General features: G+C 37.5%; 1 protein-coding gene and 1 pseudogene across 2 annotated transcripts in view; both read left to right on the top strand.

Moving 5' to 3' along the window:
* The window catches only part of ARHGEF38 (Rho guanine nucleotide exchange factor 38), a 130,160-nt gene that overhangs the window by 39,750 nt on the left and 78,199 nt on the right, over nt 1-12,211 (top strand). For both annotated transcript variants that reach the window (XM_019630099.1, XM_019630100.1), the window contains one exon: nt 5,961-6,148. In XM_019630099.1, coding sequence (XP_019485644.1) covers nt 5,961-6,148 — 188 coding nt within the window. The remainder of the gene's footprint in view (nt 1-5,960; nt 6,149-12,211) is intronic.
* On the top strand, nt 8,303-9,205 carry LOC109375022 (40S ribosomal protein S2 pseudogene; annotated as a pseudogene).

Below are 12,211 nucleotides of genomic sequence, written 5' to 3'. Positions count from 1 at the left end.
TTTGTTTGGTTTTCTTCCAATACTCTCTGTCTTCCTCATTGCAGAATTACTTTCAGTTTAGTAATCTTTTTGTCCCCTCCACTGATGTTGTAATAGCAATCGTTTTAAGGTTTCTCAGAGTTCTCATATCACATCCTCTTTTTTCCCCATTTCTTAATGCTTTTAACCTTTGATTAAGTAAATAAAAGCTCATGAACTCCTATGACTCTTATAAACATTTATATGAGTGCTGAGGTAGTTAACTGATGCCACCAGTTCATCAAATTTACCACCTTTTTAATGTTCATTAACTCCTTCATGTCCTCACTTCCTTCCTAACTATTATATTTAAATACCATTGTCTTTGCACACAGCCACCTGTCATAAGTTAGTGTCAAAATTTATAAATTAACACATACAGTTTTCATGTAACCATGGGAACAATGTGCAAACTATGCTTAGCTAACCTGAGACAACATAGGTAAATATTTTGTATTTGTATAGGTTAGGTTGGAAGAGATTTGAGGAGGTCATCTGACCCATGCCTCTTCTCTGTACATGTCTTTTCTGGTGCTGAGAAGGCTATCTTGCTCCATTTATTGCCTCCACATCTTCTCTCTATGCATCTGCTCTATGTCTTTTCACTTCCAGAAGAAACAAGTCAGCTTATGAAAGTAAAAATTAGAAAAACAAAGTTGAAAACTGAGGACTAAGTACTGGGCTTATCTGAGTGAACTTGCATGAATGAATCAGTGTAAAAACGAATGTCTACCCCCAGCCTTTGACTGATAACTGTTCTGTTACAAACCTTAATCTGCACTTCAAGGCTTTTTAAGAAACAAACCTTCACCTATCTGAAAGCAGGGTCAAAACCCAGCAGTTACATCTTTTTTAATAGCAGCATTGTGAGAGGTTTTGCAAAGAAGGCAAAAGTTTTCCACCATGTTCAGTGTTGAAACATTAAGTGGGAAAACAGGTTCTAGTTATTTATTATCCAAACAGGGCAATAGGAGAGACTATGTTTTGGGCAATAAGTCAAAATAAACAAAAACGAGAGCAATCTAATCTCTTATAACAACAGAAAAGGGTTTTCTGTGTAAGAAAAGGTCCAAACGTGAATTGAAAAGAGTAGTTAGAGGAATTTAAATTCATGTTTTTATTTTTCTTTCTTATAATTGTTTTTTTTTTAATTTTAAAATTCAGATAACACAAAAGTACCAAAGATCTCCAGGAGATGATAGTGTCCGATAGCTGTCCAGTTTCCTTCTCCAGAGGCAAACACCATTACCAGCTTCTTTTCATCCTTCTAAGTGTATTCTATTCGTAAGCTTATATGTTTAAATGCACATTTGGTAGATTTTCATTTATATAATAAGAACATTATTTATTCTGGATTTGCTCATGTTTGGTCTGTGAGTATTATACTTGAAATTATGTGTTTTCTGGAAAAGGGCAAAAATAATCTATAACTGTATTGGCAAGAGCTCAGTGGGAAATTTTTTTTGTTAAAATTCAGACATGCTATATGGAAACCACTTTGTACATAAATTTCATTAGAAAAAATATATAAAGAAAATAATCACTAGCTCTACCACTTAGAAATTGCACTGTAAATATTTTGGTTGATTGTCTAGGCATATACAGATATAACCAAATATTTTGAGAAGTTGGAATCATACCATGCATATCATTATGGATACCTCTTCTCCCTGAAGAATATATTTACATGTTTTATTTTTAACCACAAATAACAAATATTGAATTAAATGGAAAATATTTTCTTTTATTTATTGAAAAATCATAAATTTGGGAACAATATTAATACTCTTTCTGGATATAAAGCCCCCAAATGGAAAATGGTCCCCACCAGTATTACCATGCAATTCTAGGTTAGTAGTGGGGTATTTCAGTGTCATGGTGGCAGGGACTATGTCTAGAAATTGTTCTAAGTGACATATGTGACATATGGCACACTGTAGTGACAGCCTACCAAACTTCTCTTTCAGAGTCCAGAATGTGTGAAGCGAGACTGGGCATAGGGGAACATGAAAGAGGGGGAAATAGGGAGGACAAACCCCTTTTTCCAAGGGGCTGGGAGAGAAGGGACCACAGGGCACAGGTCATTCAGTTTTCTGCTCCCCGCCCAAGTGGAACTGCTGTAGCCTAAACTGTTATGTCATCCCTGGTAGAGAAGCTTGCAGAGGGCTCCCCAATTCCCAAGACCACAGTGATGAGAGCTCTCACCAAGCCTAGGAACAACACTGTATGTAGATCAAACTATCTCTGAAAGGACACAGGGAGGAACGGGAGGTAAATGCATTATAATAATGAAAATATTGTTCAAATACTGTACTGTTATGAAAATTGGCATATGAGTATAACACGAAGATGGCCATGGCCCAGTTGATGTCCTATGAATTTTCAACTATAGCTACTACATTTTAATTCAATGAATGATTTTTATATCCCTTTGGAGTTTAATATGTTTCAAATAGCTCCCTCCTCACCAGAGCAAGCCCATNCAAAACCACACATGCTATTTTGCACCATACTTGTTTCATTCAGCAGTCTGTTGGCTTTATCTTTTAATGACTGCTAATACTTTTAAATGTTTTTCTACTATTGCTAATGCTAAGACACACTTATGTTTTGGGTCTCCTTATCTCTGAGTATAAATTCCTAGAAGTGGAATTGTGAAGTCAAAGGGTTTAGGATATTTGATAATATTTAGGATTTTGATAAAAATTGCCAACTGACCATCAAAAAGCCAGTCCTGTTCTAATTTTCAACCCCATGAACAGTGCTTAAGAGGGCATACTCTGTGCCTCCTCTCTATAGCTGGGCATTGTTGATTTTATAAACAATGAAGACCAGGTCCTTTGATTCCTCCTGACGAATATCTTCTTATATATTTATTAGCCATTTCTATTCTTTTCAATCCCTTGTCATAATCATGTCTTTGCCCTTTACAAAAATTATGGTTTGTCTTTTTCTTATTGTTTTATAAAACCTCTTTTTGATTAGGGATATTCATTTTCTATTCCATATGTTGCAACTGATTTTCTCTGTTTTTTGGTTTCTAATCTTGTTTAAAGTTAAAAAGTTAAAACCTTAAGGTTTATTCATTTGTTTTTGCCATGTTAGGTGACCAAATACAGCCAACTTTATGAATTCTGGGTTTGGCACCTTAGTACGTACCCATGATTATAAAAATACTGCTAGCCAATTGTCCCAACATTAATTATTAAATCTTTCCCCCAGTACTTACAACATTCAGAAACAGAGTTTATATTTCTTAACACAAGACTCTTCTCAGAAACATTAGAAAAGGTACCTAGCCTACAAATTGGGGAACACCCGTGTAGATCAAGGTGACCTTTGATACAAAAGTTGTTTTCTGATTTAAGATAATATATAAGGGAAAGTGACAAAGCAGGCTAGGGATTTCTCCATAGAAAGTTATCTTTAGTTTTACTATCGCACAACTTTTTATTAGATACTTATTATTTGTCAGGTTCCATTCCAAACACTTCATTAGTATTCTCACTCAGGCCTCTCACAGTTCTCAAGTTAGAAAGTAACTGGCAGCTTCCTGAATCTGGAAATTTCCTATTAGTTCTGTAACAATAGGAATAACATTCATGGTCATGATAAAAAATTGCTCTCTATTTTCATTGCTAAGTATATAAAAACATTTTTGGTGTGTTTTCTTTCACTTAATATAAACTAGCTGCACCTGATATAACCTCTGTTCTGGCAGATATTAATGGTTATCAACAAAGCGCTTATTTTCATACCTCTTAAAATAATTGATTTTTAAGTGCACATGGCATCAGACTCTATACTATTTACCTTCCCTTATGGTGCAGTCCTACCAGTCACTTTATTTGTAATATTTAGAACCTAGCCCACTGTCTCCATATCTTCTGTTGCTCTCCACCCCACCCCCCAAATTCTGACATCAATTTTAGCTGATTTCAATATTCAGGCAAGTGATCCGTAAAATCTCCAGGCCTCTCACTCAGTTCCTTGCCTTGCTTATATCCAATTGTGTTTCCTCAAACTCATCTCAGCCATTCACTGCAGGATCATACCTCAGAACTGCCATTACCAATAGGTTCACCTACTCAAACTCAGAATTTCAGGCTTACCGTTCTCTAACCCCCACGTCCTCTCTTTCAGCCCATGCCCACAGGTAGTCTGTCTCCAACAATACTTTGATGCCACCAGGACCTCCACACTATGGACCCTGCCACCACCTTTTCACTGTTCATCAAGCTCACACCTAGTTTAGATTCCATGGGCCCTTCATTGTAGTCACCCCTTGCATATGTGTTCAACTCCCTTTTCTCTCTCTTTCCATGTATTTGCCTGAAAAAAATCCTATCCTTGATGAAGTTCAATTTTTTGCCTTCTTTACACCTTTACCCATGAGGCTAAACCAATCTCTTTTAAAATTCACGACCATTTTCTTCAACTGGGGTCCCCAGTAATGTCTACGAAAGGACTCTTTCACATCTCCTTTCTCCTCATACCTCAAACACTCTCTCTTCTCTCCTAACTCTCAGCTAATGTCTTTTCCCATCATTTCATCAAGAAAATGGACACAATAAAAAGATGCACACACTCCCAACACGAAGTCTACCAATGTCCCTGCATCTCTACCCGTGTAACCTGGCTAATAATGATTCCTGCTTCTAATTAAAGATAACCTTTCTCGAACACAGTAGGTTCCAATCTCTCAGGCTTACTCAAGGATTTCATTCCTGCCCGTGTCCATTCTCTCTCCTGCATAATTGATGTTACCCTCCATATTAAATAATTCTTATCTTCATTATCTGCCATTTAACATTCCCTATTTCTTTCTCTTTCTAAGTTAAATATAAAATATTATATATATATATATATATATATATATATTAAAACCTTGGATTGCGAATAACTTGGTTTGCGAGTGTTCTGCAAGATGAGCAAACATTTCTATTAGGTTGGTGCAAAAGTAATAGTGGTTTGTGCTATTACTCGTAATGGCAAAAACTGCAGTTACTTTTGCACCAACCTAATAATACATTTTAATTTGGTAAATGAGCGATGTCTTGCAATACAAGTAGTTTGTTTCTGAAACGAATTATGCTCACAAACCGAGGTATTACAGTACATATATATATATATATATATATATATATATATATATATANGAAACAGAATCATAGATACAGAGAACGTTTTGATGGTTTTCAGATGGGAGGGGGTTTGAGAGGGTGGGTGAAAAACAGGAAGGGATTAAGAAGCACAAATTGGTTGTTACACAGTAGTCATGGGGATATAGGGTATAGCATAAGGAATACAGTTAATAATATTGTAATAACTGTGTATGGTGTCAGATGAGTACTAGATTTATCAGGTGACAGATGGGTGGGGGGGTTGGGGGCAGGGTAAAAATGGTGAAGGCATTAAGAAGTACAAATTGGTAGTTACAAAATAGTCATGGGGATGTAAAGTAAAGCATAAGGAATGTAGTCAATGATATGGTAATAACTATAGTGCCAGGTGGGTACTAGACTAGCCAGGGGGATCACTTCTTAAGTTATATAAATGTCTAATCTCTATGCAATACACACCTGAAATTAATATAAGATAATATTGAATGTCAACCATAACTGAAAAATTAAACAAGGGGGGAAATAGGTGAAGGGGAATAAGAGGTTCAAATTTCAAGTATAAAACAAGTCATGGGGATGTAATGTACAGCATGCCAAGTATAGTCAATAATATTGTGATAGCATGGTATAGTGTCAGATGGTTGCTGGACTTAAGGGAACACTTCTCTAGTTATATAAATGTTGAACAACTATGATGTACCCCTGAAACTGACATAATGTTGTTTGTTAGCTATATTTTTTAATAAAAATCTTTTTTAAAAATTTAAGAAAAAGAAACTTCAGCAGAATGCTTCACTTGTCCATGTTTTCACATGACAGAAAAGATGACTCCACAAGCCGGGTGTTCTGCATCTGAGACCCTAACTCAGGAGGAGGAGCATCAGATGGGGAGAATGATGGCAAAGCGTTCAAAAATCATCAAGGAGTTGATACAGACGGAAAAGGACTATCTCAATGACCTAGAGCTGTGCATTAAGGAAGTGGTTCAGCCCTTGAGAAGTAAACAGGTAAGTGCAACTTTGAGCCCTTCCCCCACCCCCAATATCCTAAATAGGATCACCAGTTCCATACATCAAAGCACCTAAGCGTATCAGTGGTAGCATCTGTGGAAGTGAAGGTGGGGTGATAGGCCTTTTTCCCTGGGTCCCTGGGTTTCGGTTGGCAGAAGGCATCATCAGACTCATATTTCTTGGGTCAGCAGAGGAACACCCAGAGCCCCTCCATTTGGCCAAGAAAACTGTTCTAAAATATGGGGGGAAAAGANTGAGAAAAAAATAAAGAAAAAAATCTCACAAGTAATGGTGCTGCCAATTACAAAGTGACTCTGTTAATATACAATTTCTAACTAACCTCTTTATTAAGTGCTGACACTGAATCAGTGTTTTTCAGTTTCCAACATCCCCTGGGAGGACCTTTGTGTTTTGTCCTACTGGAAGACATGAAGTTTGTTGTCAGATTGGAATCAAATATATTTGAGTATGAAAGTAATACATCAATATTCTAGCATGTGAAACTTCTATTTACAAGTAGGAATCTCTTATCTTTACTTGTTTGAAAAACTAAAGCTCAAAAATTGAAAGTTTTTTTTTTTTTATCCTCAAATTACAGTTTTATGATGGAAACTCTCCTCCATGTTGTTCCATTTATAGGGACCTCATAAGCTCCATTTCAGGGCAACTTCAGTTTTCTCTAATTTTTAAAATCTATAGTCCAGATGAAAACCTTCTGGGCCAAGTGAGGAGATAAAAAATGAATGCACTTTCCAGTTTCATGCAGGGATTAGAATGTTCAGAATTGAAAAAGAGAGATGTGATACACAGATCTGTTTTAGCATCAAGGAAAGTCATCCCTTCAGCCTGGGTAACATGATCATGTGCTTATCACCTCACTTCTCAGTACTGAGATGCATAAACTACTATTTTGCTTTTATTTGTGAAAACAAGCAAGAAAATGTCTGGCTGTGATTATGATAATGATGACATAAACCTCTCTAATGAAATCCCATAGATGCTGGGACAGCTTTACTTAAGCATAGAGTAGCATAGCTGTGTGTATCAGTACAGGACCAGAAATCTCAGACTTCAAAGAAAAAATAATGGGTTAGAAAGGAAAACAAATATTTATTAATAAGCTCTTATTTAAGGCACTTTAGATACAAAGTCAAAGATCACATTGATTGATTGATTGATTGATTGATTGATTGTAGGCCATTTGAAACATATAAAGACATGTGAAACTCATTCCTTGTCATCAAAAGACTAAGAATCCCTAGTTAGAGTTGACAAGACTCATAGTTATGAAAAGATAACTTGTAATGCAAAGCAATAATTATTAAGTACAGACGACAAGTATAACTGGAGTTCACAGAAGGGACAGATCACTTCCAGACAGATTAACTAGGCAATATTTCATGAAGATTGTGATATTTCAGTTGAATATGCAAATTAAAAGCTTCAATGTTCGTCAAGCATCTATTGCATGCAGTATCCTCTGCTGAGTTCTGCGTAGGAATCAAGGAAATTTATGTCATAGTCTTGCCCTAGAAGAGTTTATAATCTGGTCAAGAAAATGACTCATAAACATATAAAAAGCCAAATAACAATCAAAGATATATTCAAGGCAATGTTAGAAATGATAATGACAGACGGCAGCTCATGATTAGTTATGCTAATTAGTTATGCAGCAAATAATTGCTTTAGACATTAGTGGAAGAAGGCACTCACTTTCCTGACCTGTTAACAGCATTTTGACAGAAAAACTTCCCTTATCTGTCTTCCAGGGCTCCATATACATCTGGTTTCCTTCCCCCCTGTAACTTTTAACTGCTCCTTCTCAGTCTCCTTCACCAGTTGATCTTTATCTCTAAACACTGAAGTAAATCAGGGCTCAGTCTCTGGTTTTCTTCTCTCTTTTGTCTTCTTTCCCTCTGTTGAAGACCTGATCTGGTTTCATGCCTTTAAACCCTATCCACATGCTAATGTTTGACAAATTTTTATCTCCAGCTGAGACAATGTCCCTGAAGTCTTGCTATGCTTATATCCAATTCCCCATTCAAATCTCTATTTGAATGTCTACAGGCATTTCAACTTTAACTGTCCGAAACTGACCTTCTAATTTCCCCTTTAAAAATTGTGCCCCTGCCTTCTTCAATACAACACCAAATGGCGGATGACACCGGTGCTGCTGGAGGGCCCGGAGGCCCCGGGGGCCCTGGAGTGGGAGGCCGCGGAGGCTTCCGTGGAGGATTCGGCAGCGGAGTCTGGGGCCGAGGTCGTGGTCGGGGTTGCTGCTGCGGAGCTCGTGGAGGCAAAGCCGAGGACAAAGAGTGGATCCCCGTCATCAAGCTGGGCCGCCTGGTCAAGGACATGAAGATCAAATCCCTAGAGGAGACCTATCTCTTCTCCCTGCCCATCAAGGAAACTGAGATCATTGATATTTTCCTGGGGGCATCCCTGAAGGATGAAGTTTTGAAAATAATGCCGGTGAAAAAGCAGACCCGTGCTGGCCAGAGGACCCGGTTCCAGGCATTTGTCACCATTGGGGACTGCAATGGACACATGGGTCTGGGTGTTACGTGCTCCAAGGAGGTAGCCACTGCCATCCATGGGGTCATCATCCTGGCCAAGCTCTCCATCGTCCTTGTGCAGCGAGGCTACTGGGGGAACAAGATCGGCAAGCCCCACACTGTCCACTGCAAGGTGACCGGCTGCTGTGGCTCTGTGCTGTGCGCCTCATCCCTGCCCCCAGGGGCACTGGCATTGTCTCAGCTCCTATATCCAAGAAGCTGCTGCTGATGGCTGGTATCGATGACTGCTACACCTCTGCCAGGGGCTGCACGGCCACCCTGGGCAACTTTGCCAAGGCCACCTTTGATGCCATCTCTAAGACCTACAGCTATCTCACCCCTGACCTCTGGAAAAAGACCGTGTTCACCAAGTTTCCCTATCAGGAATTCACCGACCATCTTGTAAAGACCCATACCAGAGTTTCTGTGCAGAGGACCCAGGCTCCAGCTGTGGCCACCACATAATTTTATACAAGAAAAATAAAGTGAAGCAAGCCTGTTTAAAAAAAAAAATTGCACCCCTTGCAGTCGTTCTCATTTCAGTAAATGGCAGCTCCATTCTTCTAGTTGCTTGGGCAAAAAACTCTGGAGTTATCCTTGACTTTTCTCTTTCTCTTAAACCCCATATCCAATCTATCAGCAAATTCTACTACTCTGCCTTCACAATTGATCCAGAAGTGGACCGCTGCTCACCTCCTCTGTTACTTCCACTCTGATTTAAGAACCCATAAATAACCACTCAGATTTACACTTGTCTCGTGACCTATTTCTCTTCTTCTACCTTTGTCTCAACCAAGCAGCTAGAGTAACTTTTAAAAAGCCAAGTCAGGGCTGGCCGAGTGGCGCGATGGTTAAGAACTGGCTTGGGATGCCAGAGGGCCCCGGTTCCGATCCCACATATGAGGGCCAGTGACACTGCCCTCCACAGCTAAGATGCTGAACAACAGCTCAGCCTGGAGCTGGGCTGTTGTGAGTCGCCGGCGACGGCGTAGGCTGCAGCCCCTGTGGCAGTGGGTTGCCATGGNTATCTTTGCTCCATTGTATAGCTTTGCTCCTTTGTCAAAGATCAGTTGACTATGTGGGTCTATATCTGGGCTCTCTATTCTGCTCCACTGATGTATTTGTCTGTTCTTTCACCAATACCATACTGTCTTGATTACTGTAGGCTTATAGCAAGTCTTAAAGTCAAGTACTGTCAGTTTTCCAACTTTGTCCTTCTCTTTCAGTAGTGTACTGGCCATTCTGGATCTTTCACCTCTCCGTATAAACTTTAGAATCAGTTTTTCAAAACTCACAAAATAATTTGCTGGGATTCTTATCAGGATTGCAATGAACCTATAGATCAATTTTGGAAGAACTGATTTTTTTAAAACATTGTGTCTTCCTATCTATGAACATGGAATGTCTCTCCATTTCTGTAGCTCTTGTTTTTCTTTAATCAGAGTTTTGCAGTTTTCCTCGATAGGTTTTGTACATACTTTATTAGATTTATACCTAAATATTTTTTTTAGATGTTAATACAAATGGGATTGTGTTTTTCATTTCAAATTCCACTTACTTATTTCTGGTACATGGAAAAATGATTGAATTTTGTATATAAACCTTGTATCCTGCAACCTTGCCATAATCACTTATTAGTGCTAGGAGTGGGTTTTTTTGTAGATTTTTTTCAGATTTTCTACATAAACAATCATGTTGTTTGCAAACAAAGACAGTTTCATGTCTTCCTTCCCAATCTGTATACCCTTTATTTCTTCATCTTATCTTATTGCACTGTCTAAAACTTCCAGTACAATGTTGAAAACAGTGGTGAGAAAAGACATTCTAACTTTGTACCTGATCTTATGAGAAAGCTTCAATTTTCTCCCCATGAAATATGATGTTAGCTATAAGTTTTCCATACATACTCTTTATCGAGTTGAGAAAGTTCCTCTCTATTCCTAATTTATTGAGAGTTTTTATCGTGAATAGGTGTTGAATTTTGTCAAATACTTTCTCTGCATCAATTAATATGATCATGTGACTCTTCCTTTTTATTTTGTTGCTGTAATGGATTACATTGATTGATTTTGAATGCTGAACCAGCCTTGTGTATCTGGGATAAACCACACACTTGGTCGTGGTGTATAGTGACTTTTATACATTGTTGGATTCAATTTGCTAATATTTGTTGAGGCGTTTTGCATCTCTGTTCATGAGAGAGATTGGTCCATAGTTTTCTTTTAATGTCTTTGTCTGGTTTTGGTATTAGAGTATTCTGGTGTCTCAGAATCACTCAGCTATTTTTCATGTCTCTGTTAACTTCCAAAATTTTCAGATTGTATTCTGAGCCTCAAACATATTCCACCTTGGCTCACTGATCATAACTTTCTTAACCAATTTCTAAAGTTTTGTCCCCTTCATGGAATTGCCCTGACCTAAGTAGAATTAAGGTATTGATTTCTCATAGAATTGTCTTTCTTACGTAAACAATTGCCACACTATATTTATAATATGTTCTACCTTACCACATCAAAATCCAGTGCACAAGTACTATAGTTTTGCAAGGTGTTATAATTGGGGAAAACTGGTTAAAATGTATGCAAGATTTCTCTGTATTATTTTTTACAACTCCATGTAAACCTACAATTAAATTAAGATAAAAAGTTTAATTTAAAAATATAACACCCTATTTTTTCTATCTCCCTTCCTTTCTTTCTTTAACTAAATTATCCTTTTAAATATACATGTAAAACTTCATGTGTTAGGATAAAAACTTTTCCTCTGACTCTTTACTTTGTTTACAATCCCACACTTTCCAATTAATTTTTTTATTGTGATTTCAGAGGGGTAGAAACTAAATTTTTAGTATAAAGGTATATAATAAGTGGTTTAGAAGAAACTTTGTAGTGTATAATAATCTCCTATGTACCTTGGTTGTTTTTCATGCTGTTCTTAGAATACCAAAAATCTTTCTAGGTTCTAAAACAAACCAAGGAAAAGTCAACTAAATCCCTCTCTCTAGTTCCACCTTCTACTCAGTCTAGTTTCTTCCTCTATTGAGTCCAGCAGTTCCTGAAGTCCATCTCCTCAGTCACAGGACTTCATAGACTTCATGAGTACAGAGAAAAAAACCAGGCTGATAATAGAAAGACAAAATCTGCCCTGAAAGTCAGAAAGCAGAGCACAAACAGGAACTTTGGTCACTATATTAAATAAAAATCTGAGAAATCAAAGTAATTTCTGCTAACTATAATTGAGAATCTGAGAACAACAAACGATTCAAAAGAAATACACTTGGATAGAGGTATTAGTTAACATAATGGTGGTAATTGTATTGCAATATATAAATCTATCAAATCAACATGTTGTCCACCTTAAATTTACATAGTGTTGTATGCCAATTATATCTCAATATGCAGTCGAATTTCTGACTCTGCTTTGTACTGTCTTTTCTGAGGTAATGTGCAGACTTTAAAGTATTATGCTTTTGCCAGAATTCTGATTTAAACATTGACACATATAT

This window comes from Hipposideros armiger, unplaced genomic scaffold, assembly GCF_001890085.2.
Source record: "Hipposideros armiger isolate ML-2016 unplaced genomic scaffold, ASM189008v1 scaffold_892, whole genome shotgun sequence".
NCBI lineage: Eukaryota > Metazoa > Chordata > Mammalia > Chiroptera > Hipposideridae > Hipposideros > Hipposideros armiger.
The sequence above is the reverse complement of the archived record's forward strand: the minus strand, read 5'-3'. Positions and strand labels throughout refer to the sequence as shown.